General features: G+C 42.2%; 2 protein-coding genes across 2 annotated transcripts in view; both read right to left on the bottom strand.

Moving 5' to 3' along the window:
* Positions 1–26,674, bottom strand: part of LOC146551345 (L-rhamnose-binding lectin SML-like) — a 125,590-nt gene that overhangs the window by 77,036 nt on the left and 21,880 nt on the right. The window lies entirely within an intron of this gene.
* Positions 7,697–13,687, bottom strand: LOC146551352 (L-rhamnose-binding lectin SML-like). The gene is made up of 10 exons (XM_085260601.1): positions 13,430–13,687; positions 12,573–12,634; positions 12,077–12,109; positions 10,824–10,919; positions 10,291–10,384; positions 10,032–10,126; positions 9,892–9,936; positions 9,664–9,802; positions 9,474–9,571; positions 7,697–7,734 (listed from the first exon to the last, which is right to left on the bottom strand). Exons 2-10 carry the CDS (start codon positions 12,604–12,606, stop codon positions 7,697–7,699), a joined length of 672 nt encoding a protein of 223 aa, XP_085116727.1. The 5' UTR covers positions 12,607–12,634; positions 13,430–13,687.

Genomic DNA, 26,674 nt, shown 5'->3' on the forward strand with positions numbered 1-26,674 from the left:
TACACACTGCAAAAACTCAAAATCTTACCAAGGATATTTGTCTAATTTCTAGTCAAAATATCTCATTACACTTAAAATAAGACACAATCAGCTACAAAGTAACAATTCAGTGAGATATAGGAACTTGTTTTTAGACAGTGCATCTTGGATCTGGAGAATTTTCACTTGTTGCATTGGCAGATTTTTCGCTTGATACAAGATTTTTTTTTTTTTAAATTGATGAAAAAAAATCTGCCAATCTGTTGCAGGCCACAGCAGAGGCGTGTCATGGCTGTGGCCGCTGTTGTCAGGGAAGGCACAGATGGCAGCACTGTTTAAACTGAGCTGTTTAAAGGGAGCCTCATGGAGCCCAGCCTGTGCAGAGCCATCCTGCACAGGCTGGGCTCCATGAGGAATCACAACATACAGTAGTAAATGTCAGCGACCGGCCCTGTGTGTTTGTTCGGCAACTTCATAATGTGGCAGTGCAGTGGCTTTGGCCAAGGTCACACGCCCACCGCACGTGACAGGACATCTGCAATCGGCGTGCCGTTATCGTTAGCTGAGGTGCTGATCGTACGCCACTCGTGCCATGAGATCAGCTGACTTTGCGTGTGCATGCACTGTGCACAGCGGTGTGTACTGGGAACGCAGGCATCTGTTTAAAGAAAATGGATTTAATTTTAACAAGTCAGGGGTGAAACTGATTGAAATTCACTGATGAGATGATGGAGCTGGTCTATGCTGGGCTCACATCTACCCCCTGGCCCAATCCCTTTTTGTCCCCCATAAACCCCCCACCAGAGCAGCCAAAGGTTCGCCATCGAGCCCCGCCCTCAACAGAGCAATCGAAGTTACATTCCTCAGGCAGGTAAGTGACGGAAGTGACGGACAAGGTAAGCGACTCATGTTGTAACTGACGTCAGACGCCGGAGATTTTGGCGGAAAATTAAAGCGAATGGTAGTTTAGATTTGAACAAATTCATTTAAGCTTCAGTATTACCAAATACACTTATCAATTGTCTTATAACAACAACATTTGTCTAAATCATCTCCAACACTCTGGAGAACAACGGGGAGAGTTTAGAGGCTCTCCAAGATTATATTGATCAGTGCTGCCAGGATCTCGTAATGAAGAAGGCCCAGAGTGCAGCTTCCCCGGCCAAATCTGAGACGCCGTCGTCGAAAAGACAACGCCCGGCAGATTCCCCCGGCCAGCCGGCAAAGATATTGTCGACATACTGGAGTCAATCGACAAATGATTGTCCAGTTTCGATGCAAGGCTGTCCTTGGTGGAGATTCTTCACTGGGAATTTAAATGCTTGCGAGAATCCCTGGAGTTCAGCCAGCAGCAGGTGGAAACGCTCGCTGCTGAAAATGCCACGCTAAGGGAGTCGGTGAAATGTCTCACAGAAAATGTTACCCAGCTCAATAGAGAAAATAAAAAAATAAAAGAAACAGTTATCGATCTACAAGCTCGTAGCATGCGTGATAATCCAGAAAATACCAGTTTCCCACCTTGGCTCAGGCGATTAGAGGATCATCAGGGGTCCTTTTGTCCCTCTGTGGGGGGAAACTCCCACTAGGTTTATATCTGGGACTCTCCACCATTTGACCTTAGAACTGAAGGAGCTTCTCGGATGAGAGGTGAAACGTCTTCAAGCAACTTAAAGAAGTCCAGACGCTTTTCTTTGCAAGCTCCTTTGACAATGAGAGGTGGTGGATTGGCCAGATGCAGGTCGATGTGTAAAAATAACTCAGTTGTTTGGTGGTGGCTATGGCGGGGCTTCCACAGAGGCCAGCAGGTGGATGAGGGAAGGGGAGGCAGTAGGAGAGACCCGAGGCAGCCGCCAGTCCGAGTGTCAGGTGAACTGAACTTCAGGTAAGAAGTTATGACCTGCAGTCTCTCTGGGTCAGATATGAACCAAGTTTAGGTGGAGTTTATTTTCATTGTGCTGACTTTTTACCCTCAGTTGCAATAACTCGTACTGCGTTCTAGCCAGCTTGATAGAGTTTCTATACAGCTGGGTGGGTGCTATGATGTTACTGATAGTGAACTTTATTTTATTCATACGTTTAGTTAGTAGAGTTGCCAACGGCTCCTTAAAAAAATGGAATTACACGTTTCATATTGAGCTGAGAAGAGACGCAGTTTGTCCCGGATTTTAGTTAGAATGGAAAAAGACACAAAGCTGGAGTTATTCTGTGTTTACGTTGCACAGCTGCCTCTTCTTCTCTCGTTCTCTCCCCCCCTCCCTCTCCTGTTGCTACTTCAATCATGAAACTGATCAATGATCAGCTGATCGGCTCTCTTGTTTGTTTATCGCCCACTTTGCACCAGAAAGAGGAAACCAGCAGATGTTGCGCTAAACAACAGCAGCACGTTTAAGCTTGATCAGCTGTTGTTAGAATTTATTTAATATTAATTTCTAGTATCAGCTGATGTTTGCTGGAGCCACAGCTGTAAAGCTGCTGGTCATGATGTCGGTTTGGATATGTGGTGAGAGGGAAACATGAAGATGAAACCAGGAGATGTCCTTACTGAACCATCAGAGCTGTGATGGAGAAACAGGTTTACCTTTTAGGTGACAGGAATGAGTTGAAGTTATGAACTGTTTCTGAGAGACAAATAACACCAGGATCCTTTTTTATGTAGCTGACAGCTGGTAACTGTGCAGGGGCGGGTCTAGCAAAGTTTTGCCAGGGGGCCAGGTAGGGCATTAACAGGGAGAGGGGGGCACAAAGAAATACTTTTCTTTCTTATTCTCATTTAAAATGTCTAGCTTTTATTAAATAATTATCTAAATCTTACAACCAAAGTTTTTATCTGACGTAAAATGTATAGAAATCATACATATACCAACAAGACTGTACATCACTGTCACCACAGGGTTTGTTTTCATTCAAAGTCTTTATGGCTTTACTACCTGGTGGGCCGGTCTGTAGTCAAAATGCCCGATTTTCTGTCCCAGTCCAGCCCTGCAGGTTAATACTGGCAGTGTCACCATGCCAGCTGACTGTATTTCATCATCAGCCAGTGTTGTTCTTTATCAATATTACCAAAGTTTACCATAAGGCAGCATAGAAAGTATTTACTTGCTTTCAGGTTTTATTCAAATGTTAGTCTTTTCAGTAGTTTCCCCACTTTTTTCCTGTTTCAAAATCAAACACCAGTTTGTGAGAAGATTATCTTCTTTTTTTAACAGGCAGAGAAAGTTTTGCATTGGAATTTGTCAATTGTTTGTTACAAATGTTCGTATTTTAATATTCAAAAATGTTTTTGCCCAAAACATATGTGCACTACATGTCAGTAAAAATACTATGCAAATATTGATGTCCTTGAATGCTGAGTAAACATTGACAAAGCACTGATTGTATCTCTTGTACTTTATCAACGCAGTATCTAAAAACTTTGCACCGTAGTGGTTAAAATCTCATTCTAATAAGAGTTAAAAGCGCATTCGGTTATTAGGTTTATAGGATTATTGAATTATGGTTAACGGTTGGTAGAATTTTTTTTTAAACATCTGCCAATTACATCTGCCACCCTTCTCCAAATCTGTGCCCCTACCTGGCCCCCCCAACAAAAATTTTCTAGACACGCCACTGCTGTTACCTTGTTGGTAATTTCTGGTAAATAAATAAATACAAGAGAATGAAACATCAGTATATAAAAACAAAAGATTGAGAAGAATTTAATAAAAAAAATAAAAAAAACGATGAATGGCTCAGAGAGACTGTATGGATTTCTGACATTGAACTGCTGTCATTTTCTTTAAGACATTTTTAACAGCAGAGGGAATTTTGGATTGTCATCTGTTCTGTATATGCACTGCTCAATCTCGTCCCGTAAAGAAGAATCAAAATGAAGAAGAACAGAAATAAAATCAGAGGTCTGTGCAGTAAATGTTTTCTGCTTTTCTAATGTAAAAAGAACAAACACAGTTCTTATAAAGACCTAAGATCACATGACTTCAGGCAATGTATAAACCAAACTCATTTCATCAACAGGCTCACATTTAGTTTGTACCATCACGGTTTATCTGTATACAATATACTGGTGGATTGTTTTGTTCTCCACTGGCCCAGTTTGTGAAGTCAAACTGGGAACCATCACTCCACTTCCACACAGTTTCCTGGAAGAATAAAGTTCAGTTTGTTCTGATGTACTTTGATGCATCTCTGCTGAGAGTGCAGACATGAGACCTCTTACACCACTCGAACACAATGAAGGTTCATTTTGTTTGTGCAGGTAAAAAATGAAAAGAAAAGTCAAGTCAACAGCAACATCTGTCTCCAGGAACAAAGTCCAAGACCAGTAATGTTCTGGGGACAGAGCTGGGCTCCCTTAAGGTGGTGTCAGAGAGGCGGATGCTGTCCAGGATAAGGACAATACCTCCCACCCACTCCATGACGTGCTGGCCAATCACAGGAACATGCTCAGTGAGAGACTGAGATTACCCATAATGCACCGCTGAACAGCACAGAAATCAATCCTACCTGTGGATCTCTCTGCACAGCTCCTCCATTGAATGCACAGTGAAGTGTAGTAGGTGGACAGCCTACTATCTGCATCTCTCTACAGAGACAAAAACTACTACTATGATAAGAGGGGCACCTTAATTTCAGCTTAATGTTTTCTTACTTTTGTGTAATATATCAGGGACTGTGATATATTAGAGCTATTGCATTTTATTCAGGGCTTCACCTATCAATAATTCTAGTCTATCAATTGTTCCATCGATTGAAGAATCAAATAGCAATAATTAATATTCAAAAGAGGAAGAAAAGGTCTTTCAAAATAAACTGGTCAGTGGTTTCCATTTTAGAAATGTGTTTTAATAGTTGTACTGCATACATATAACCATGCATACCTAAATTATTTCATTTCACACACGATATTAAAATGAAAGAAAGCTTAGATGCAAAAATGAATAAACAATAATAATAATCAAGTACAGCAATGTCAAATAAAACAAGGTTTACATGTACCTGAAATAATGCATTAAATGTTTTACAGTGTTGTAACTCCTGGGTGACGTAGGTTACAGTGTTTTTTAATAGTTTATGTGTGCAGTGAGTGAGTTTGTGACTGTAAGCCTCTAAAGGACTATGTGGTGGCTGCAGAGAAGAAATGTGAGCATGTCAGCATTCTGATGTTGTCCTGTGCTTTCATGACTTCATTTGATGGTGTAGACGTTTTACTGTCCCATGTCCAACTTTATTGGCCTGCTGAGGGAAAAAAAGGTTTTACAAAATGTAAAATTTAATACAGTTTATTAATATAATATATTGTTTCTCTTTAAATATGAAAAAAATGTTCCAAAAAACTTACAAAAAATAATTAATCTAGTGAATATGTGCCCCTGCTTGCTACATGTACCTCAGTGAGCTACTTGATTTAAACATCAAATGAGATTACATAGATCAAAGTTAAATTTTAAAGGAGGCGACATTAACAAACATGTGCAGCAGGACAAATCTTAATGTGCTGAATTTACTGAAGAGCCTCAGTGTCAGTTTTGTGACTGAACGTTATGTGTTTTTTTGCAACTGATGGCAAATGTACTTGTTTCTGTTTCAGGAGGACAATATTTAAACGAGTCATAAAAATGTGAATTAATAGTCTGTGGAACACAATTTAATGTAAATTGGATGAAATGTAATCATGAAAATCCTGTCCTCTGCCTGTTGTGGTTGTGATAGCTGCTGATAGGTTTATTTTCAGTAGCGTAATATATTATAGTTTGCTCAATATTCACTTGCATGGATGCTCAAAGCTGTTATCGCAATGCCAAAACGTTGTTTGTCCTAAAACTTCACACAGTCATGATCCGCGCTGAGTGTTCAGAGGTGAACGCCATTTATAACCGCTTTCATGAATCAAAGCAGAAATGAAGTAAAATAAGCATCGTTTGCCAGCAGTGTGCACAGAGCGAACAACTATCTATAAGAAACTAAAAATGTTAGAATAATGGCTGAATGCTGCGATGTGCTATTAAAGCCAAGAAGCGATGCATGTTTCACACACGTCGCAGTAGTAGCTGCATGGCTGTTTTCAGAGAGAATTTATTGTGTGAAACCTGAGGTTGGATAAGATTCTGGTTTTCTTATTTTTCCTGCTGTGACCCAGTTTAGCTCCTTTCCTCTTCATCTTTAAGGAATTCTGTGATTGCAGTAAAATTCCCTCCATCATCACTGATCCCAGCTGACCTGTACTGAACTAAACATGAATCCTAAAGCCTGTAATACAACAAAGAACATTACTAATGAACACTGATTACACAGAACCTTTGATCAGTTAATATATAACTACATAGATTTTATTGCAGCAGCGTGATGTTCAGAGTTTGGCTGTGAGTTTAACAAATTGTTGTTAAAAACCATCAAAACCACAAAGTTTAGGCATGAAGTGTAAAATAAAGTTAGAATCAACATACATGATCTGTACAACTTGTTTACATCCTGCACACATCCTGTTCACTTCGTTGCCTTTTGAACACCTACTGCTGATTTAGAAAACACACCCATATTCACTGGTGATGGTCACAGTTTAATGTAACGTCACAATAGCCTGCACAAAATAAGCAAATGTAGCTCGTTTCCTCTGCTGCAGCTTGTGTTTACCCTCAAGGTGTTCTTACTGTCTTGGAGCAACTGGGGTTAAAAGTCTTTTAATCGTGTAGGACTTAATTAGATCTTCCCTCCAATCTGGACGACACCAAACTTCCACTGAAATGTGAAAAAAAATGTTTTCTTTGTCTTTGTTATTATTATTTTTTGTTTTTCATCTAATCTTTTTGTTTCTGTGTCCACATCATAACTTTTTCTGTCCTTTTTGATTTTCTGTTTGAATTATACAAAACTACATTTTGCTTGTTAAAATTACTTTGTAAACAGTTTGTCATGGTCCTGGGTCGTTACACCCAGCATTTTGTGTTATATTGGTGTCATCGTATGCTTAGGGTTTATTCTTGTTTTCTTAGCTCCTAGGGTTTTGGTTCTTGTGCTTAGTGTGCTGTCCTCCCCCCAGGTGTTCTGTTTGTGTATCTGAGTTTGTGTTTGTAAAACAGCCTGTGATCTTCCTGTTTTACTTTGAAGGTCCTGTCTCATTATGCCCATTAGTTTCAACTGTGTTCACCCCATACGTGTCATTTCAATACAATACAATTTTATTTATATTGCACATCTAAAAACCAGATGTATGCCAAAGGGCTTCACAGAAACCAAATAAGAGCAATGATAAATACAAGTAAATAAAATGAAAAAATAAATTATGTACAAAAAAAATGTACTATATACTAACAGGTGGGAGACATAACTAACCAATCATACAGCAGGCATAATCATAAATACAATAATAAAAACAAAAAAGATAAGTTACAGTTCACTTAAAAATGCGAGCTCTAGGAGGCAGGGAAGGCAAGGCTAAATAACTACGTTTTTAATCAAGATTTAAAAGATTGAATTGAATCAGACGTGTGAAGAGCTTGACGGAGATTATTCTAGAGGTAGGATGCAATAGAGGCGAATACGTGGTCACCTCTGCTCTCCCACGGGTATTAAAAGCTGAGGACATCCGTAAGAAAGCTGGGCGTGGTGTTATTTATGATTTTAAAAGTGAGCTATAAGATTTTAAAATCAATGCAATATTAAATGTAAAGCCAGTGCAGGTCGCAGAGAACTGGAGTAATAGACTCAAACCTACCAGTTCCGGTTAAGAGACGTGCAGCAGCATTTTGAACGAGCTGCAGTCTGTAAACAAGGGCAGAATGGAGACCAGTATAGAGGGAATTAGAGTAATCTAATCTTGATGTAACAAAGGCATGGATAAGTTTTTCCAGGTCCTTACGTGGTAAGCAGGGCTTGGCCTTAAAGATTAGATGCAATTGATAGAAACCAGATTTAACTACAGAGGACACATGTTTGTCCAGCTTGAAGGAACTGTCCAAGACAACACCCAAGTTCCTCACAGTGTCAGAAAGGGAGTCAGCAAAGAGCCCAAATATACCAGTTACTTCAGCCCGAGAGGAGGGAGAATCAAAGATTACAATTTCTGTCTTCTTATCATTTAAAATGAGGGAATTGCTCAGTAGCCAGTTTTTAACTTCACTCATACATTTAAAGAAGTGTTGCAATGACGATGTGACATCACCAGCCAGTTTAAAATAGATTAGAATGTCATCCGCATAAAAGTGAAAAGAAAAGTCGTATTTATCAAAGATTTGGCCCAAGGGTAACAAGTACAGAGAGAACAGCATAGGACCCGGCACAGACCCCTGGGGGACACCAGAGGTAAGAGGGGCAATGGAGGAGGTGTAGGTACCCATGGTGACAGAAAAGGACCTTTCTGATAGATAGGATTTAAACCAGCTAAGGGCACTGCCCGTGATGCTCAAGCTTCATTAAAAGGACATTACAGTCCACCTAATCAAAAGGACAAATCAAGCAAAACTAAGACCACAGGGCGCCCTGAGTCAGCAATTGAGAGAAAGTCATTAAGATTCTCAGTAATGCAGTTTCCGTGCTATGGCGTGGCTTAAACCCTGAATGAAATTTTCCCCGATATTATTTGCATCCAAATAAGTTGGTAATGAACAATCTTCTCTAGGACTTTAGACAGAAAGTTAGTGAGTGGACTGAGGCAGCTCTTTTTGAGTATAGGTTGCACTACAGCGTTTAAAAGTAGCTGGAACATAGCCCAATAACAATGACAGATGCATTAGAGATAAAATACAGGGCCCGATAACGTTAAACCCATCTTTAATAATGTAAGATGGAAGGATGTCAACAGCGTTTCCTGTCAATAGGTCCGGGTTTGTGGTGGGGCGTGGTCTGCGGATGCCATGCGGATGCACCTGCACGGCGTCCGCAATCACGCCCAACGAGTTAAAGACACGGGGATTCAGGGTTGTTGGTGTGTGTGTGGTGGCAAGGAGTATGTGTGGCCTGCAGCTGAGAGCTGTAGTCACACTGTGTGAATGAAGTTCGCTCTCAAATCAGACCTCTGGACCCGTCATGCGTCTTCCTTGCCACATATGGTTTCAGGTTTTGTTTGTTATTTAGTTTAAGTTTATGTTTAGTTCTGTCCTTGCTTTTGTCATTTCCAACTAAAGCTTCCTTGCATCACAGCAAGTGCCTGAATTTTGGGTTCTTTCACACAAACCCCACATGACTGCTGCTGCAGCTATAAATGTCAAATTGGTTTAATTAATTTTTTATTATTATTATTTTATTATATTTGTATTTTTTTGATGACTAAATCACATTTCTGTTATTAAGTATTGTGATAATGATGTGCGCGTTCACTCAGGATCTAAAACAAACTGACGAAATCTTCGTGACTGATGATTTTCTGATGATTCTTTTCAGCACAGAAAGGTTCATCTTTTAAAAATGATGAAGAATTTTCATTTTCATTCACTTCAAAAACAAGTCTGAATGTACCGACCCTAAAAGATTATCTTTAGAAGTTTATTATTTGAGTTACTTACCCTGACAAGTGTAAAACACCTCCAGGTACTTATAAATGTTTACACACGGGTCATCTGGGCTCGTTGCTTCAACAGTACAGCTGTTTTTCCCATTGCACCTGTGAATGCAGGTCAAAGGTGAATCAGTGAAAATTCACTGCATCATCTGAGAGAAGATGGAGAGCTGAAGAAACAGAGTCAGCATCTGTACCTGGTAGTTACATAGTTCATGCTTCCTGGCCAGGCGCAGTTAACGTTGTTGAGATTTACGATAGTATATTTGCCAGGGCACGTGGTCGTGTCACGGCGACCAAAATTCGCCCAGGAGACGACTATAACCTGTCCTTCATCTGAGGAAGAGTTCATAGAGTCAAACTGTAACCATGGTGATATTTTTAACTGCATTAAATGTAGAAAGACATAGAAGCTGTGTTCTCACCACACTGAAGGTTTGCCTGAGATCCTCCACATATTACACTTTGGCCTGAAACAGACACAGATCCCATAGAAACTGTAATCATTCATGTACAGATTGGGTTCATCAGTCATTTCTAATCACAGGTTTAACAGAGTCGTTACGTGTGAAGCAGTCGTAGGTGGTCTCCAGGTATTTGCAGACTCCAGGATCATAAGTAATGTTTGACTTTATGTCACACTCGGTTTTTCCATCACAGCTGCAGGGAGACAGAAACAGCTGGTTTTCAGCTCAAAGATATGAAACAAGTTACTTTCAGGTGATCATTTACTTCCTGTTAGTTTGAGTAAAGCTGTTCAACAGGTTTTAGTTTGTTTCTTCTTTTGAATCAAAGGCTCACTTCTACCATCCCACAGTGCTCACCTGTTCCTCACGTTGTTCACAGCGTCACCGTGAGAGCAGATTACTTCACCTCCACATCTGTACTCAGCTGACCTCACAATGATCATTCCACCCACTGTTATACAGACACAGTATGAGAGAAAAGGAACAACTCAACACAACATGCAATAATCCAGGTTTCAGGCTTCAGTTTCAGACTCAGATGCTGCAGATCCATAAATAATGAGGATTGTACCTCTGTACACCACCACAGTGGATATTACATTAACTCTGATCAAGGAGGAAACTTTAAGTCAGTGTTTTTGTTTCTAATCTACATCAAATGTTTCTGAACTTTTATACACAGTCCAACATCCTCAGAGCTTTTTTAAAGAATAAATGCACTGTTGGTTTGTTGATCAGGAAAATACAATTTAAACTGAAAATAAGCAGCTGTGCATAAAAAGGCTGTAAACTATAAACAGTTCATCCAATACTTGTTAAGTTTGTTGAATTTAGCCTGAGAGTCTGAATTTGATCTGCAGTGAATTCTTGGACACTATTTTCCATCTTACCACAGCTCAGGCGATGAACACTGAGGCCGTTAGAGGTGACCACTCTCCCTGTGGATATGGGGGTCACAGGAAGAGAAACTTGAGCTCTGATAAAGCCTGAAATAAAAAATAAATTGTACATTTCTGATAAATTAATGTGGAATGTGTTGATCATTTTCTTGCTGAAGGTGAAGCTACAGCTGGTCCCTCATCTTACTTTAGTTTTCCCTGATGGATGTGAAACACGGTTAGTGTCAGCGAAGCTTACAGTAACCTCTGTCTGCTGAAGCTGCTGGCTGATTTAGCTCCAGGGTGGACAACAAAGATCACAGTTTGTAAAGAGTGCAGAGACATAATATCTATCATGTTATTATATATCTATATTCAACATTGCATCAATACATTTGTCAAAAAATGTCTCTCTGTGCAAAATGTGTTCAAAAACATAAACAGCTGTGGGATCCTGTTAGTCCGTGATTTGAACCGAGGGAACAAATCGTGGCAGGATCAGCCTGATGCTATTTGTATCCTGCTGTAACTTTACTGTATAAAGAGCTAACATCTCCAACATGTCAGGAGCAGTTAGTCATTACAACAAGTGTTTGTGAACTAAAGATCAAGAATGTGGGATCCTGTTTGTCCGTGATTTGAAGAGCCCAGCGCTGCTCCCGACGCAGGGAAAACCAGTTCTGCAGGGAGACCGACCTCAGCACCTGTGCAGGTGAAGCCAAAGGGCAGATTTGCTTCACCATATTTTCTCGTCTTTGGCTCAGAATGAAGTTGGTTTGGAAACTTATTCAGCGATGCTTCATCTCCTGCTTTGCGTTTCTGTGGCCGCCCCGTGCTAGCAGTGTCCAAGCGTTTTGTATCCCCCCCCCCCCTTTTCATACCCCCCTGCAATGGCTCTGTGCCCCCTCCTAGGGGGCGGACCCCACACTTTGAGAAGGTCTGCTTTAAATCAAAATTGATTTAAAGGATTGCAATCCAAAGCCTCTATCCCTGATTTCCTCACATGTCAACAAGGAGCCCCACAACATCCAGAACCCCCCCCACCCGCCCAGCAGCCACCAGACAGGGTTCATTTCATTTTCACTGGGAACAGAAATAAGATTTTAAAAAGGTGTGTGTGAAGGATAGAGTTTAGATTTTAGATCACACAAATACAATATTTAGTAGTTACAGACAGAAGAAGAAGAGGTGAGCTCTAATAATGAGAAAGTTCACAGAAAGGCTCTTTGTGACCAGAATATAAGAAGCAGTAAAACAGCATTTACCTGAAGTGATGAGTGAACAGGTTGCTGCCAGCACTGAAAGAGACAGAAAGAAAGCTCAGTGTCAGACTGTGTGTTTGATATCAAGTTGAATTCACCTCAAAACATGAAACAGAAATGAAAAGCAAACAGGAGAAAGCTGCTGCTTTCATTCACACCTGGATTCTTTGGAAACTCTTTCTAAACAGCAGATTTCAATGACACATTTATTCTCTTCATCTTTCCAACTTTTGTCAATAAACTTATTTGTGTTGACAGTTTGACTTCAACTCTTCAAAGTAAATGATCAGCCATGAATTGCTCTCAGGACTCTGTGAAGCCTAACTGTCCTGCTGAGGTGATGCAAACATGTATTTAGGATGTTAGATGAACTGATCCAATAAAGCAGAAAGAAAAGCATGTCACAGTACAGCACAGTGGAAAGCTAGAAAAGGATTAGACTGAACATGTGCAGCTGATTTCATGTATAAATAAAGGATGATCAGTGTGTTGTACTCACACAGTGTGCTGCTGAGTCCGGAGCAGAGCATCATGTTAGGAGATCTGGATTACAGTGAAGAGCTGATGGAGGATCAAACACAGAGCTGCTGGATTTACTCTGAATAAAACTTGTAATGTATATGCAAAGTGCAAAAAACCCAAAATGTGGATTATCTTCTATCTCAGATGTAAATGAATAAGGAAATAAAACTACTTTACATTAAAAGTTATGTAAGCCTGGATCAGCTGACCCAGTGACAGCTGGGAGAGGCTCACATCTCATATTTGTTGATTGGTTAAATCAGTTTAGCAACTGGTAAGAATTTTCTTTTTTCTTAAAACACGATACAAATTATTGCAACTTTTTTTGTAATGATTCAGATGTCGTGAAGAGCTGTTCCAAAGTTTAGGAGCTACAGTTTGAAAATGTGATCACGTCTGGATTTAAATGAAGAGCACAGAACAGTTCAAAGAGCCTGATCAGCTCAGAGAGAAAGTGACACTCCCCTGTTCATTAACAGCGTCCTAAAGAGGGAACAAAGAGGACGGAGACCAAGTGGACGACACAGACACACATGCAGCAACAGCTGTGGGTGTTCAACACACCAGTGTTTACAGTGGTTTAAATGGGGTGGCAGCAGGTGGATGTTTTAGCTGCTTGATGTTTGTAGTGATAAAACGATTATTAAAAAAGAAAAACAGGGTGCAGCATGAGTGCAGCAGGAACACATTTGTATAGAAAATTTTCACATTTGCATGGATTATCTCCGCACGTCTCTCTGGTCAAAGCACGCAAAGGAGAAAGATTTGAGAAAGTGGGTGAAAATGTGTTCTGAAGCCAGTTCACGAGGAAAACAGAGTTTCAAAAACACTCACAGTATTTAGACAGAAGTGTTACTTCAACTCTGACTGCGTGAAGAACTTTTCAGGTCCGGCTGTGCAGCAGGTAGAGTGAGGATCCAAATTACAGGGCGCAGATACAAAAGGATGAACTGAAAGAGGCAGCTTTATTGCTGTGGCAAAAACACTCAAAGACACAAAAACTCAGGAGAGAACTGGAGACTCAAAAATATGGAATACAGGGAAACACAGAGGCCAACAGAACAACAAGCAGAGGACGACAGAGGACTTAAATACACCTAGGCTAAGGCGAGGATGTGAAACAAGAGGGAACACAGCTGGGACTAATTGAGGCTAACGGGACGAGGGAAGCCAAACTGTGCACACTGACACAGGACAAGAGAGCGCCAAAACAAAATAGGAAAAATACTGAAAAACATAACATGTCACTGTACACAGCTACACCTTCATGCAAAAGGTTTCTGGAGTTTCCACTTTCATCCAAGAGGCGTCTTCTTTTTTAAAGCCTGTCCTGTCTGACAGCTTTTCCCATCACAATTGTGACCTGAATGTGATCTTGTGGCAAACACATTTGCTTTTTTAAGATGAGCTCTATGAAGCTCCTCTTGTTCACGTGTTGCCTTTATGTATTTCTTCATTCATTTCACTTCCATCACTACAGTACATGTGCAATATGGAAACATGGCCTCTGTCAGGGTCCTGGGTCGGTGATGCAGTGTTTGTGTTCTGAATTATTGATAGTCTTTGCTTTTGTAACATGCACTGCCTGGCTAAACAAAAAGTCTCCACCCAAAAAAAAGGTCACACACTCTGATATTTCATTGGACCGCCTTTATCTTTGATTACTCGCTCATTCGCTGTGGCATTGTTTCGAGAAGCTTCTGCAGTGTCACAAGATTTATCTCCATCCAGTGTTGCATTAACTTTTTACCAACAACCTGAGTCTGCTGCACAAAGCCTTCTCCAGCACAGCCAAAGATTCTCAATGGGGTTTAGGTTTGGACTCAGTGGTGGCTAATCCATGTGTGACAATGATGTCTCATGCTGGAAGAACAACTCTTTCACAATTTGAGCTCGATGAATCCTAGCATTATCGTCTTGGAATATGCTCATGCCATCAGGGAAGAAAAAATCCATTGATGGGATAACCTGGTCATTCAGTATAGTCAGGTAGTCAGCTGACCTCATTCTTGGAGCACATACTATTGCTGAACCTCGACCTGACCAACTGCAGCAGTCCTAGAGCACTGCCCCCACAGGCTTGTACAGTAGGCACCAAGCATGGTGGGTGCATCACTTCACCTGCCTCTCTTCTTACCCTGATGTGCCATCATTCTGGAAGAGAGTAAATCTGGACTCAGACCACATGACCTTCTTCCAGTGCTCCAGAATCCAATCTTTATGCTCCCTCGCAAATTACATTTTTTTCTGGCCACATTCCTACCTCTAAGATGCTCTGTCCCCACTGTCCACTAGCTGTTTTCTCTGCTTGATGCATGACAATGGTTTGACCCTTTTTACACACACTATCATCTTTTCCACGACCACGAGATGTGTCTTTCAACAAGGTTGTTTAAGAAATGAGAAGCAACTCATTGCATCATTTGGGCAACTTGTTGCCAACTGAAAGATAATCACCATTCAGTATTTGTCCAATAGGAGGCTCATACCTAATTGATTAGTTACATCCAGTTGGCGAAGCAGTGTAGTTAAAAAGGTTTGAAGTTAAATCCTGCTAAATGGGACAATGGCATCACCTACTATTGCAAATGTCACCCTGCATTGACTATGAAGGGCAAAGAATTGTGAGTAATCTTCAGAGTGATGAAGGATTCCCACAGAGGTAACGAATGTAAATGTTGTGGAAAGAAATCATGTTGCTAGTCCATAACATTAATAGAAATTGACTTGGTTATTTTTGGTTAAATATCATTTGCTGTGGGTTACTTCTGTCATCCTTATGTTGGGTTAGATGTTCGTTCCATGTGAGACTTCGTTACCAGGAAAGAGACTAGCGAACTATGCCGTCTTTTCACACAGGGCTCACACTGGTTGTTCACCAAAATTAACCATTCTACTTTGTTGGTCTTTGTCATGAATGCAGGTATGTGACTGTGCACTGCTGTTAGAGTTTGATACACAGCCCTCCTCTTTGCATTTTTATAATACGTTATTGTTCCATGTGTCCTCTCAGGTTCCCTGTTTTTGTGTTCCTTCGCGGTACTCTCTGTAGTTGCCTCCCAGTTTAGACTGTCGAGGTACGGCTGTGCAGCACGCAGGATGTTGGACCCAAACGCAAAACACTCGATGGAGCAGTAAACTTGGTGTTGGCACAAGACATTGAGGAAGATAACAGTGGAGGAATTATATCCTTAAAATTATTCATAGCACTTTCAGAAAGACATTTACTGTGATGTACCTTGAAGTTCTTAAAATATTCACTCAGAGGGCTTATGAGGCGATGAGAGGAGCAAGGGAGTGGCTGGAAATGGCTCAGGTTTCAGATGAGGTGAGGTTGTGACCTTTAAGTGGGGAAGCAGGGGGCGAGAAGGTCCACAGCTCTGTGAATCCATAGAGGAGGGAGCCATCAAAGGATGAGCAGGCAGGTGAATTGTTGCGGTGAGTATCCCAGTTGATAGGAAACCACTTCTTGAGACTAGAGGATGGAAGCACACTCGGAAACACAAGGAGAAATGCTCTTACTAGCACTCATAAACTATAAATCTAAGGAACACAAACTAGGCCTGGTTTCTGCTTTGAGAGATAGATCATCTGGCAGAGACTGGATGGTCCATATACAGTGAGTGGAAAGGGCTATGGGGCGATTGCCACCCAGCTTGGTGAAAAAAGAACAACTGTTGGAGCAATTTTCAGGAAATGGAAGAGGCTAATGATGACTGTCAATGTCCCTCGGACTGGGGCCAGGCGTGGGGTTTCAATGATGCCAAGAATGGTGAAGAATCAGCCCAGAACTACACGGGAGGAGCTGGTCAATGCCATGAAGAGAGCTGGGACCATCGTTTCCAAGGCTACTATCAGTAATACACTAAGACGTCATGGTTTAAAATCTTGCATCGCATGGAAGGTTCCCCTGCTTAAGTCAGCCCATGTCCAGGCCCATGTGAAGTTTGCCAGGGACCATCTGGATGGTCCAGAGGAGTCATGGGAGAAGGTCCTGTGGTTAGATGAGACAAAAGTAGAACATTTTGGTCTTAACTCCATTCGCCATGTTTGGAGGAAGAAGCATGATGAGTATCATCCCAATAATACCATACCTACAGTGAAGCATGGGGCTGGAAGCATCAAGCTCTGGGGGTGTTTTTCTGCACAGGGGACAGGACGACTGCACTGTATTAAGGAGAGGATGAATGGGGCCATGTATTGTGACATATTGGGTAAAAACCTCCTTCCCTCAGTCAGAGCATTAAAGATGGGTCGTGGCTGGGTCTTCCAACATGACAATGACCCAAAGCACACAGCCAGCAAAACCAAGGAGTGGCTCCGTAAGAAGCATATCAAGGTTCAGGAGTAGCCTAGCCAGTCTCCAGACCTAAATCAAATAGAAAATCTTTGGAGGGAGCTGAAACTCCATGTTGCTCAGCGACAGCCCCGAAATCTGACAGATCTAGAGAAGATCTTTATGGATGAGTGGGCCAAAATCCCTCCTGCAGTGTGTGCAAACCTGGTGAAGAACTACAGGAACCGTTTGACCTCGGTAATTGTTAACAAAGGCTTCTGTACTAAATATTATTATTTTTTGACTCAAGTGATCAAATACTTATTTGACACAGTAATTCACAAATAAATTGTTCAAAAATCATACAATGTGATTTCTGGATTTTTCTTTTTAGATTCTGTCTCTCACAGTGGAAATCTAACCTATGCTGAAAACTGGAGACCCCTCCATGATTTCTAAGTAAGAGAACGCGCAAAATCACAGGGTGATCAAATACTTATTGACCTCACTGTATACTGCTGCTGATGAGACAGAGCTGATCCAGCCAGGGAGTGGAAGGGCCCCAATCTCATTATCAGGCACTCAGATTTTACACATTTTTTTATTGAAAGGTCAAATTCAAAGGTCAAGCCTCTAGGAAGTAGATCTAAATACAAGCACAAGAGACTCCAGACCACCAAATTAAAACAGGAAGTAACAGATGACAAATACACTGCATGCATATTCGACTGAGTTTAAAATAAAGAAGACTGAGTGAACAGAATACAAACAAAAGGATCTCAGAAACTCAGAAGTAAAGGAATGTAATAAAAAACAAGGAAATTGTATCAGTAAGGAGATAACAAGACCTATGGACACTAAGAAAAACAGGAAGCTAAATGCAAACACCACAGAATACAGAATCATAAGACAATCAAGAAAATAAAACTAGAACGAACAATGAATGCACTTGAAACAATTCAGGGTTCAGTATCTTGTCCAAGGTTACTTTGGCATGCAGGCTGGAGCGGCCAGGGATTGGACAACCAAATGCTCCAATTACTAGATCTCCTGCGCCACAACCCCAGCAAGAATCACAAAAACAAAACAATTTTTTTTAAAAAAAACTAGGTCGAATGTATGGTAATCGACAGGGTGCGGCAGGAGGCCAGCAAGGAACACATTTGTTTGGATTTGCATGGAAAATGTCCATGTGAGAGAGAGCACGAAAAGGAGACAGTATTTTGGAGAATGAGTTAAAATGTGTAATTGAGTTGGTTACTGGGGAAAGCATCATTATTGCTTCAAAAATCTTTAGTATTATTGAGAAAGCGGTTTGCATCAACTGTGACTGTGTGAAGAAATGTTGAACTAGTCCATGAAAAACACAACATACCATTGAACATACCAGCTACAGCAACATGCAAAAGTTAAACATGTGACTGAGAATGGTTACAATCCAAGTCTAATGGTGTGATAAAGTGTTTGTCCCTTTGCTGATTTCTTGTATGTTTGTCATACTTAAATGTTTCAGATCATCAAAGAAATTTAAATATCAGACAAAGATACAAGTAAACAGAAAATGCAGTTTCTAAATGAAAGTGTTGGGGTCACTTTTTCATACCACTGTAAGTAGGTTCAGAAAAAGTGACCTTTCTGCAGACAAACTCCTCAGCTCCAAGTGTAGAAACCATCCAAAATATTCCAGTACCAGCAACTAAAATAGGTTAATGAGCTTCTGTGCCAAGGCCGAGTGGCCGGTGATACTCGGAGTTACTCGCCAAGGGGGCAAGGACTCTTTGTGGTCACACGGCAAGTGGGAGATGTTGACTAGGACAAGGGAGGAACCACACAAACAAAGCATGGAGAAAGGCTGAAACCACTTCTCTGCTACTGTCCAGCACCGAGTGCATAAACCCCAGCACCACAGTCAAAGTAAGGTTGGGTGGCATAAAGTAGGAACTGCCACCCACAACAAACCCTCCCAACCTCACTAAGCCACAATTGCAGGTTGGTTGGGTTGGCGTCTAGAAGCCGGATCCAGACTGTCCCTGGTTTGCACTAGTACCCTTCCCGGTATTGATGGCCCAAGTCCACAGGATTTGAAGCCCACAGATCTCCGTATCACAGCAGTCACTGGTGAACGGGCCAGAGTGGTAGGAAAAAGATCTCTCCAGATAACTGTTTCTACCTGCACTGTTGACCACAAGTTCTGTTTAGCCAACATACAAGACCCCTGCATCATTGGTCCAAACATGCTGACCAAATAGGAGGCCACAGTGGATGTACCCAGAGCTACTCTATATTTGGGCACTAAGGCTGTGGAACTTCACACCACGGAAGAAGTGTGGCAGCTTGTTCCCACCTCTAAAGCCAGTATTGGAGAGCCTGAAGTATAACCATGTTGTAAGCACAGGAGGGGTTTCCACTGACCCCTCAAAGGTGGTCGCATTGAGGAACTGGCCCATTCCTCGCAACGTTGCAGAGCTGCGGAGCTTCCTTGGCCAGGCATTGTATTACAGGCGGCTCATCAAGGACTCTGCTACCATTGCAAGCTCCCTGCACCAGCTCACACAGAAAGGCTGTGCATTCCATCTCACCGAGGACTGTGCCACACCCTTTAAAAGGCTTCAATCTGCACTGATTTAGGTCCCTGTGCTGGCCTATCCAGACCTGCAGTGCCCATTTATTGTGGACATGGATTCCAACAACACGGGTCTGGGAGGCAGTGAGAATGATGAGCAGGCCATCTCCTACTACAGCCATTCTCTCAGCAGAGCAGACAGTAACTACTGCATCACCCGTCGAGAGTTGCTAGGTCTCCGCCACTTCTGACCATATTTCTATGGGAAGAAATTACTTCTGCCCACTGACCACGCCTCTCTCACCTCGCTCTTGAATTTTAAGAAACCAGAGGGTCAGCTGGCTGGGTCACTGGAGATGCTTCAAGTCTGGTTGGCTCCATCTTAATGAGGTTTGTACCCGACCAGAGTGTTGCTACCACAGCTGAGCGTCTGGTCAATGAGATGTTCTGCCACTTTGTTATACCCAAGGAACTACACAGCAATTAAGATTGAAATTTTGAGGATGCAGTGAGTGATGGGCTGGTGGAGCACTTTACCCACACACTGGCCACCCAGCTTGCCATGCTTCCTGACCAGAAGCAGTTAACATTTTCGAGCTGAGAATTAGGATTTCCATCAGGGCACGTTGTGTTGTCACGGCGACCATAATTAGGCCAGGATTTGGCTAAAACCTGTCCTTTACCTGAGGAAGAGTTCATAGAGTCAAACTGTAACCTTGACCTCCCGCCAGCAGCAAAAGTGGGACAGGCACCTCCCCCTTGTAATAATGGCCTACTGCATGTCAGTCCAAGAGTCTACTAAGCGTACTCCTGCAGCCCTAATGTTTGGACATGAGCTTCGTACTCCAGTGGACTTGGCAACTGGGCCTCTCCTTGAGTGGGAGTTGTGCAGTGAACCCAGATTGGACTACCTTCACAATCTCCATGAACGGTCACGTGAGGTACAAGAGCTGACCAGACATGGCCCCCTTGAGGTAGGATCATGGGAGAAACAAGTTTATAATATTTGCTGCAGGGGGGAGGTCTTGCACCTGGGCAGCAAATGTAGGTTTAAAGCCCAGAGAGGAAGAAAGGCCTTTTTCCTAAACTGATGAGCCAGTGGGTTGTCATGATTGTCTTGGACCTTTCCAGCCCTTGATGCCATGTGATGGTGGGTCAGGGCCCCAGTTCCAACCCCAGACTCAAAACCCAACTAAGTGAGGGTTGTGTGGTGTGTTGGGAGTGGCTAAATGTAATCTCCCATCAGGCTTCTGGTAAACTGTGCTTTATGTTAAGTTTAAGAAAATTGTGTTTAGCTGTACCTGTTATTGTTGTGTAACTCTTTTAGTCTAGTCTTAGTGTTACATCATGAGCAAAGTTATGTGGAGGGTTTTATATCCTTTTGGAAACATAGTGTTAGGGTGTCTTCTAAAATGTGAAGAAATGAGGTTCCCCTTGTGCCTCAGTGGGGTAAGAGGATAATCTAAAGAGCCATATAATTGTGAGGCCCAATCTATATAATTCCTCAGCTAGCCACAATATGATTTAATTTGGTAATTTAACTTGTTTGCTACTGTGCTTACTGTCTTGGACCAACTGTGACCACGTCGTTTCTTCTGGGATTAATAAAGTCTTCTGATTCTATTTCAGAGTAGGATCCAATTCGATCTTCCCTTCAATCTTGACTATACCAAACTTCCACTGAAATGTAAGAATATCAATTTGTGACCTTTTCCCTTCTGTTTTATTTTGTTAGTCTTTGTTTTGTCAATTTCTGTATTGCATCTAAGTTTTTTGTTTTAGCTTTGTCTCCACATTATAATTGTATCTGTTCTTTTGACTTTCCGTTTGAATTTTACTTCTAAGTGCTTTTTCAAAGGACTTTGTAAACTTTAAATGTACTTTTATTGCAGACAGTAATGATAACCACCAGGGGTCGGCATTTTAAAAGGTCTATTCACATGTGTTCATCTCTTAACTTCAGATGGTTGTTCAAGAACTGTTACACTGATTTACTGCACCATCTTGTGGTATAAAGCGGTAGCTTGGACTTATCTAATCTTCAGTTGGTAAACACAACGTAAAGATGTTCTGGACATAAACTCACAGCTGTGAATTCTCCACATTCTGTCGATGTTCAGGAAACATCAGTGAATAAAACACAGACATAAGTGAAAACAATCAACAGTGATGCTCCGTGCAGGAAAAAGAGGTTGAACTCTAAGCTTTAATAACTTTATTTATTAATTTTTATGTACAATTTTCATTTTTATTATCTGACATGATAACCTGATGTAAAAAATGATGCTGATATATTTTCAAGATCTTTTTCATAAATGTGATTTCAATCTTTTAGGATCTGGAAACAAAATGATGATGATCAATCTTTTCACACAGAAAATGTAATCTTTTAAAAATTATGAAAGATTATCATTTTTATTCACTTCAAAAATATCTGAATGTACAGACCCAAAAAGATACTACTACTACTACTAGCTACTTACCCTGACAAGTGTAAAGGGTAAAAGGGAATAAAATGCCTTTTGTCATTATATAATCTGCGGTATAATCATTGCTTTAACAATGTAACAGAAAGCTTTAAGATGGCCTTAAAATGTTTACGGTTATCATATTAACCTTTTATTCCAGATGATTCATTGTTATCTTTCATTCATTTATGTCTTTTCATTAAGCTTTAAAGTAGTGGCATTCATTTACAGCATTTATTCCATCTATTATATATATATAGTTTTAGTAAACTGCTAACACATTTGAGGGTGGCCTCTGTTTGACTGTGAGCGTTAGTGGGTGAGGTGAGAGGTGAAACTGAGTGCATTTCATGCCGACACACACACACACACACACACACACACACACACACACACACACACACACACACACACACACGGTAGATAGACTCATTTATAGGTGAGAGGTTAATCATGTTTTCTTGCAACTGCAAAAATTGTCTCTGCAAAAAAGAACAGTTTCTTGCACAATGTGGGCCTGATGTTCCAGACGAGAAGCGAGGGTCAGAAGATTGACAGGAAGCACCTGCCGTGGAGTCGGAGACAATGTTGTTTTCAAACTGTGTTAAAAGTCATTGTGGTTTTGATTTGACGTATGCATATATTGTATTGTCGTGGCTCAAAGAGTTGGCAGTTCGTCTTGTAAGGAAGGTCATAATCATTCATGTACAGATTGGGTTCATCAGTCATTTCTAATCACAGGTTTAACAGAGTCGTTACGTGGGAAGCAGTCGTAGGTGGTCTCCAGGTATTTGCAGACTCCAGGATCATAAGTAATGTTTGACTTTATGTCACACTCGGTTTTTCCATCACAGCTGCAGGGAGACAGAAACAGCTGGTTTTCAGCTCAAAGATATGAAACAAGTTACTTTCAGGTAATCATTTACTTCCTGTTAGTTTGAGTAAAGCTGTTCAACAGGTTTTAGTTTGTTTCTTCTTTTGAATCAAAGGCTCACTTCTACCATCCCACAGTGCTCACCTGTTCCTCACGTTGTTCACAGCGTCACCGTGAGACCAGGTTACTTCACCTCCACATCTGTACTCAGCTGACCTCACAATGATCATTCCACCCACTGTTATACAGACACAGTATGAGAGAAAAGGAACAACTCAACACAACATGCAATAATCCAGGTTTCAGGCTTCAGTTTCAGACTCAGATGCTGCAGATCCATAAATAATGAGGATTGTACCTCTGTACACCACCACAGTGGTTTTGACATCAAATAAAAATGTTTTTAAAGTGCAAATTTCAGCTTTAATATAAGGTTTTCTTCTGAAATGCATTAACTGTTTTGAAGTTTTTTTACACAGACCCACATTTTTGGAGCGTTTTTTTCAGATTTCTTTATTTTATTTTATTTTTTATTAGGAAAATACAATTTCAACTCCAGCTTTTTTTGTGTGAGTACACAGCTGAGCTTAATCTAACTGATGACACACTGGAAGTAGAACTAGAACATAATGCACCAGCAAAGGACTAAAATAGTACAACTGGAAATGTGAACATGTGGAAACTAAAGAGAGAACATGAATAAACTAAAAAGACTGGTTCAAAGACCCAGGAACCCTGACACATAGTTTGAACTCAACACAGTGAATTCTTGGACTCTATTTTCCATCTGACCACAGCTCAGGCGATGAACACTGAGGCCGTTAGAGGTGACCACTCTCTTTGTGTCCGGGGATGGGCGTCCAGGTACACACCGGCTCACTCTCGGCCTGGGGCTCGGTCACTCAGGCACGGCTGGCTGCCGGCGGAGCTCACGGGCGCGTCACTGCAACCCCCCCTGGCTTCTGCTCCGCGGCTGCTGAGTGAGCCCTCATCTGGGACTCTCCTCAGCTCTTTCTGGGACAGTGGCGCGGCTGCCCCTCTGTTGGTCTTCCTTGGTCTCTTGTGTTCTGGGGGCCTCTGGATGTCTGGAGTTTTGATCTCCTCCATACCTGCTTCATACCCTGGAGGACGGGGCTGTGGCTCCCCACACTCTCTAGCAGATCGTTACATGGAGAAACCTTTGGAATGCAAGCATGCTGATCCACACAGGTGTGCACACAGGTGTACACACGGGTATTCACAGACGCGGACTACAGCTTTCTTGGCTGCTGCCTCAAAGCACATTGTGCGCTGTCGATCTTGCGTGCTGCACAATATCGTTTATTATTTAGTATCTACTGATATCTACTGCTAGCTAGTTTATTGTGATGGTGCTGTTTTTTTTTATTATGTTGCTCTTTGTTGTTTGCTTTCTCTTCTGTTTTTTTTCTTCATACAGGTGACCCAGGTGTTTTGTTTGTTTTGTTTGTTTTTTTGACGAGACTAGGGAGGCAAACTGAAAACACTCACATAAGACGCAGACCTTCACAATAAAACAGGAAACACATACACGCAATGACATAACCCACCAACTTAACACAGACTGGGGGACACAGAACATAGGAACATGAACCATGAAACAGAAGAGTACAAACACCCAAGGCAACCAAAACCACAGAATACTAATAAACTAAACATAAACACGGAGTCGCAGACTCCGGACCATGACAATTTGTCTGTAAAGCACAAGCAAGTGAAAATGTAATGCGCTACCATTAATTTGTCCACTAGAGGGAAATGTTTAGCCGGTGATACTTCTGTTATCCTGTTATTTTGTTTTATACGATTGTGAAATGTATTTTTATGGGTTATGTTAAGAAATATACTCTAAACACTTCTTCAGTAAAGACTCAGAGAAGAGAAACACACAGAACTTCTTGCTAGCAAGGGCGGCCTCCAGACTGAGACTCGCACTGAGAAACTGCCCCGGTCTTTATTTATACTTCAGTGGGTGCGTGTGTGTGTGTGTGTGTGTGTGTGTGTGTGTGTGTGTGTGTGTGTGTGTGTGTGTGTGTGTGTGTGTGTTCCTGCTGATCAAAGGGTCATATAACATGAAAGCACAAAAGGAGGGGTCTTCCTGACCAAGCATCCTTGGTCAGGAAGACCCCTCACCCTAGATGGTTCACCCTAGATGACACAGTGAAGAAGTCCAGCAGTTCATCTAAAGGTTCAAGGTTCAAGGGTTCAAGGTTCTTTATTTGTCACATGCATAGTTATACAAGTATAACACACAGTGAAATGTAGCCTGACACGCTCCTCGACATGTGCAAAAATGGGGGGGGGGGGGGGGGGGGGGGGGGGCTGTAGAGGAAGAACATTATATATATATATATATATATATATATACACCCAGCACGCCCCTGCGGGCGGTTTATCCTTCAAGCTCGGGTCCTCTACCAGAGGCCTGGGAGCTTGAGGGTCCTGCGCAGTATCTTAGCTGTTCCCAGGACTGCGCTCTTCTGGACAGAGATCTCCGATGTTGTTCCCGGGATCTGCTGGAGCCACTCGCCTAGCTTGGGAGTCACCGCACCTAGTGCTCCGATTACCACGGGGACCACCGTTACCTTCACCCTCCACATCCTCTCGAGCTCTTCTCTGAGCCCTTGGTATTTCTCCAGCTTCTCGTGTTCCTTCTTCCTGATATTGCTGTCATTCGGAACCGCTACGTCGATCACTACGGCCGTCTTCTTCTGTTTGTCTACCACCACTATGTCCGGTTGGTTAGCCACCACCATTTTGTCCGTCTGTATCTGGAAGTCCCACAGGATCTTAGCTCGGTCATTCTCCACCACCCTTGGGGGCATCTCCCATTTTGACCTCGGGACTTCCAGGTTATACTCGGCACAGATGTTCCTGTACACTATGCCGGCCACTTGGTTATGGCGTTCCATGTATGCCTTGCCTGCTAGCATCTTGCACCCTGCTGTTATGTGCTGGATTGTCTCTGGGGCATCTTTACACAGCCTGCACCTGGGGTCTTGCCTGGTGCGATAGACCCCAGCCTCTATGGATCTTGTGCTCAGAGCTTGTTCTTGTGCTGCCATGATTAGTGCCTCTGTGCTGTCTTTCAGTCCAGCTTTGTCCAGCCACTGGTAGGATTTCTGGATATCAGCCACCTCCTCTATCTGCCGGTGGTACATACCGTGCAGGGGCCTGTCCTTCCATGATGGTTCCTCGTCTCCCTCCTCTTTCTTGGGTTTCTGCTGCCTGAGGTATTCACTGAGCACTCGGTCAGTTGGGGCCATCTTCCCAATGTATTCTTGGATGTTCGTTGTCTCATCCTGGACTGTGGTGCTGACACTCACCAGTCCCCGGCCCCCTTCCTTCCGCTTAGCGTACAGCCTCAGGGTGCTGGACTTGGGGTGAAACCCTCCATGCATGGTAAGGAGCTTTCTTGTCTTTATGTCAGTGGCTTCTATCTCCTCCTTTGGCCAGCCTATTACCCCAGCAGGGTACCTGATCACGGGCAGGGCGTACGTGTTGATGGCCCGGATCTTGTTCTTACCATTCAGCTGACTCCTCAGGACTTGCCTGACCCTCTGCAGGTACTTGGTGGTTGCAGCTTTTCTAGCGGCCTCTTCATGGTTCCCATTTGCCTGCGGGATCCCCAAGTACTTGTAACTGTCCTCTATGTCTGCAATGTTGCCTTCTGGTAGTTCAATCCCCTCAGTTCTGACTACCTTCCCTCTCTTTGATACCATCCGACTACACTTCTCCAGTCCGAACGACATTCCAATGTCATTGCTGTATAGCCTGGTAGTGTGGATCAGTGAATCGATGTCTCGTTCACTCTTGGCATACAGCTTGATGTCATCCATGTACAGGAGGTGGCTGACAACTGCTCCGTTCCGTAGTCGGT

Source organism: Mchenga conophoros, linkage group LG20 (genome assembly GCF_057382185.1).
Source record: "Mchenga conophoros isolate Kocher_MC1m ecotype Shallow Benthic linkage group LG20, M_conophoros_male_GT1.1, whole genome shotgun sequence".
Taxonomy (NCBI): Eukaryota; Metazoa; Chordata; class Actinopteri; order Cichliformes; family Cichlidae; genus Mchenga; species Mchenga conophoros.

Excerpts from the sequence above, each read along its gene's own strand:
- LOC146551352 (XM_085260601.1), bottom strand. The coding sequence starts at position 12,606 with ATGATGCTCTGCTCCGGACTCAGCAGCACACTGT. Across the intron at positions 9,937-10,031 it reads CACCTACGACTGCTTCACAC|GCCAAAGTGTAATATGTGGA; the intron begins GTAACGACTCTG and ends TGTCTGTTTCAG. Across the intron at positions 9,572-9,663 it reads ATGAACTATGTAACTACCAG|GTGCAATGGGAAAAACAGCT; the intron begins GTACAGATGCTG and ends CTGCATTCACAG.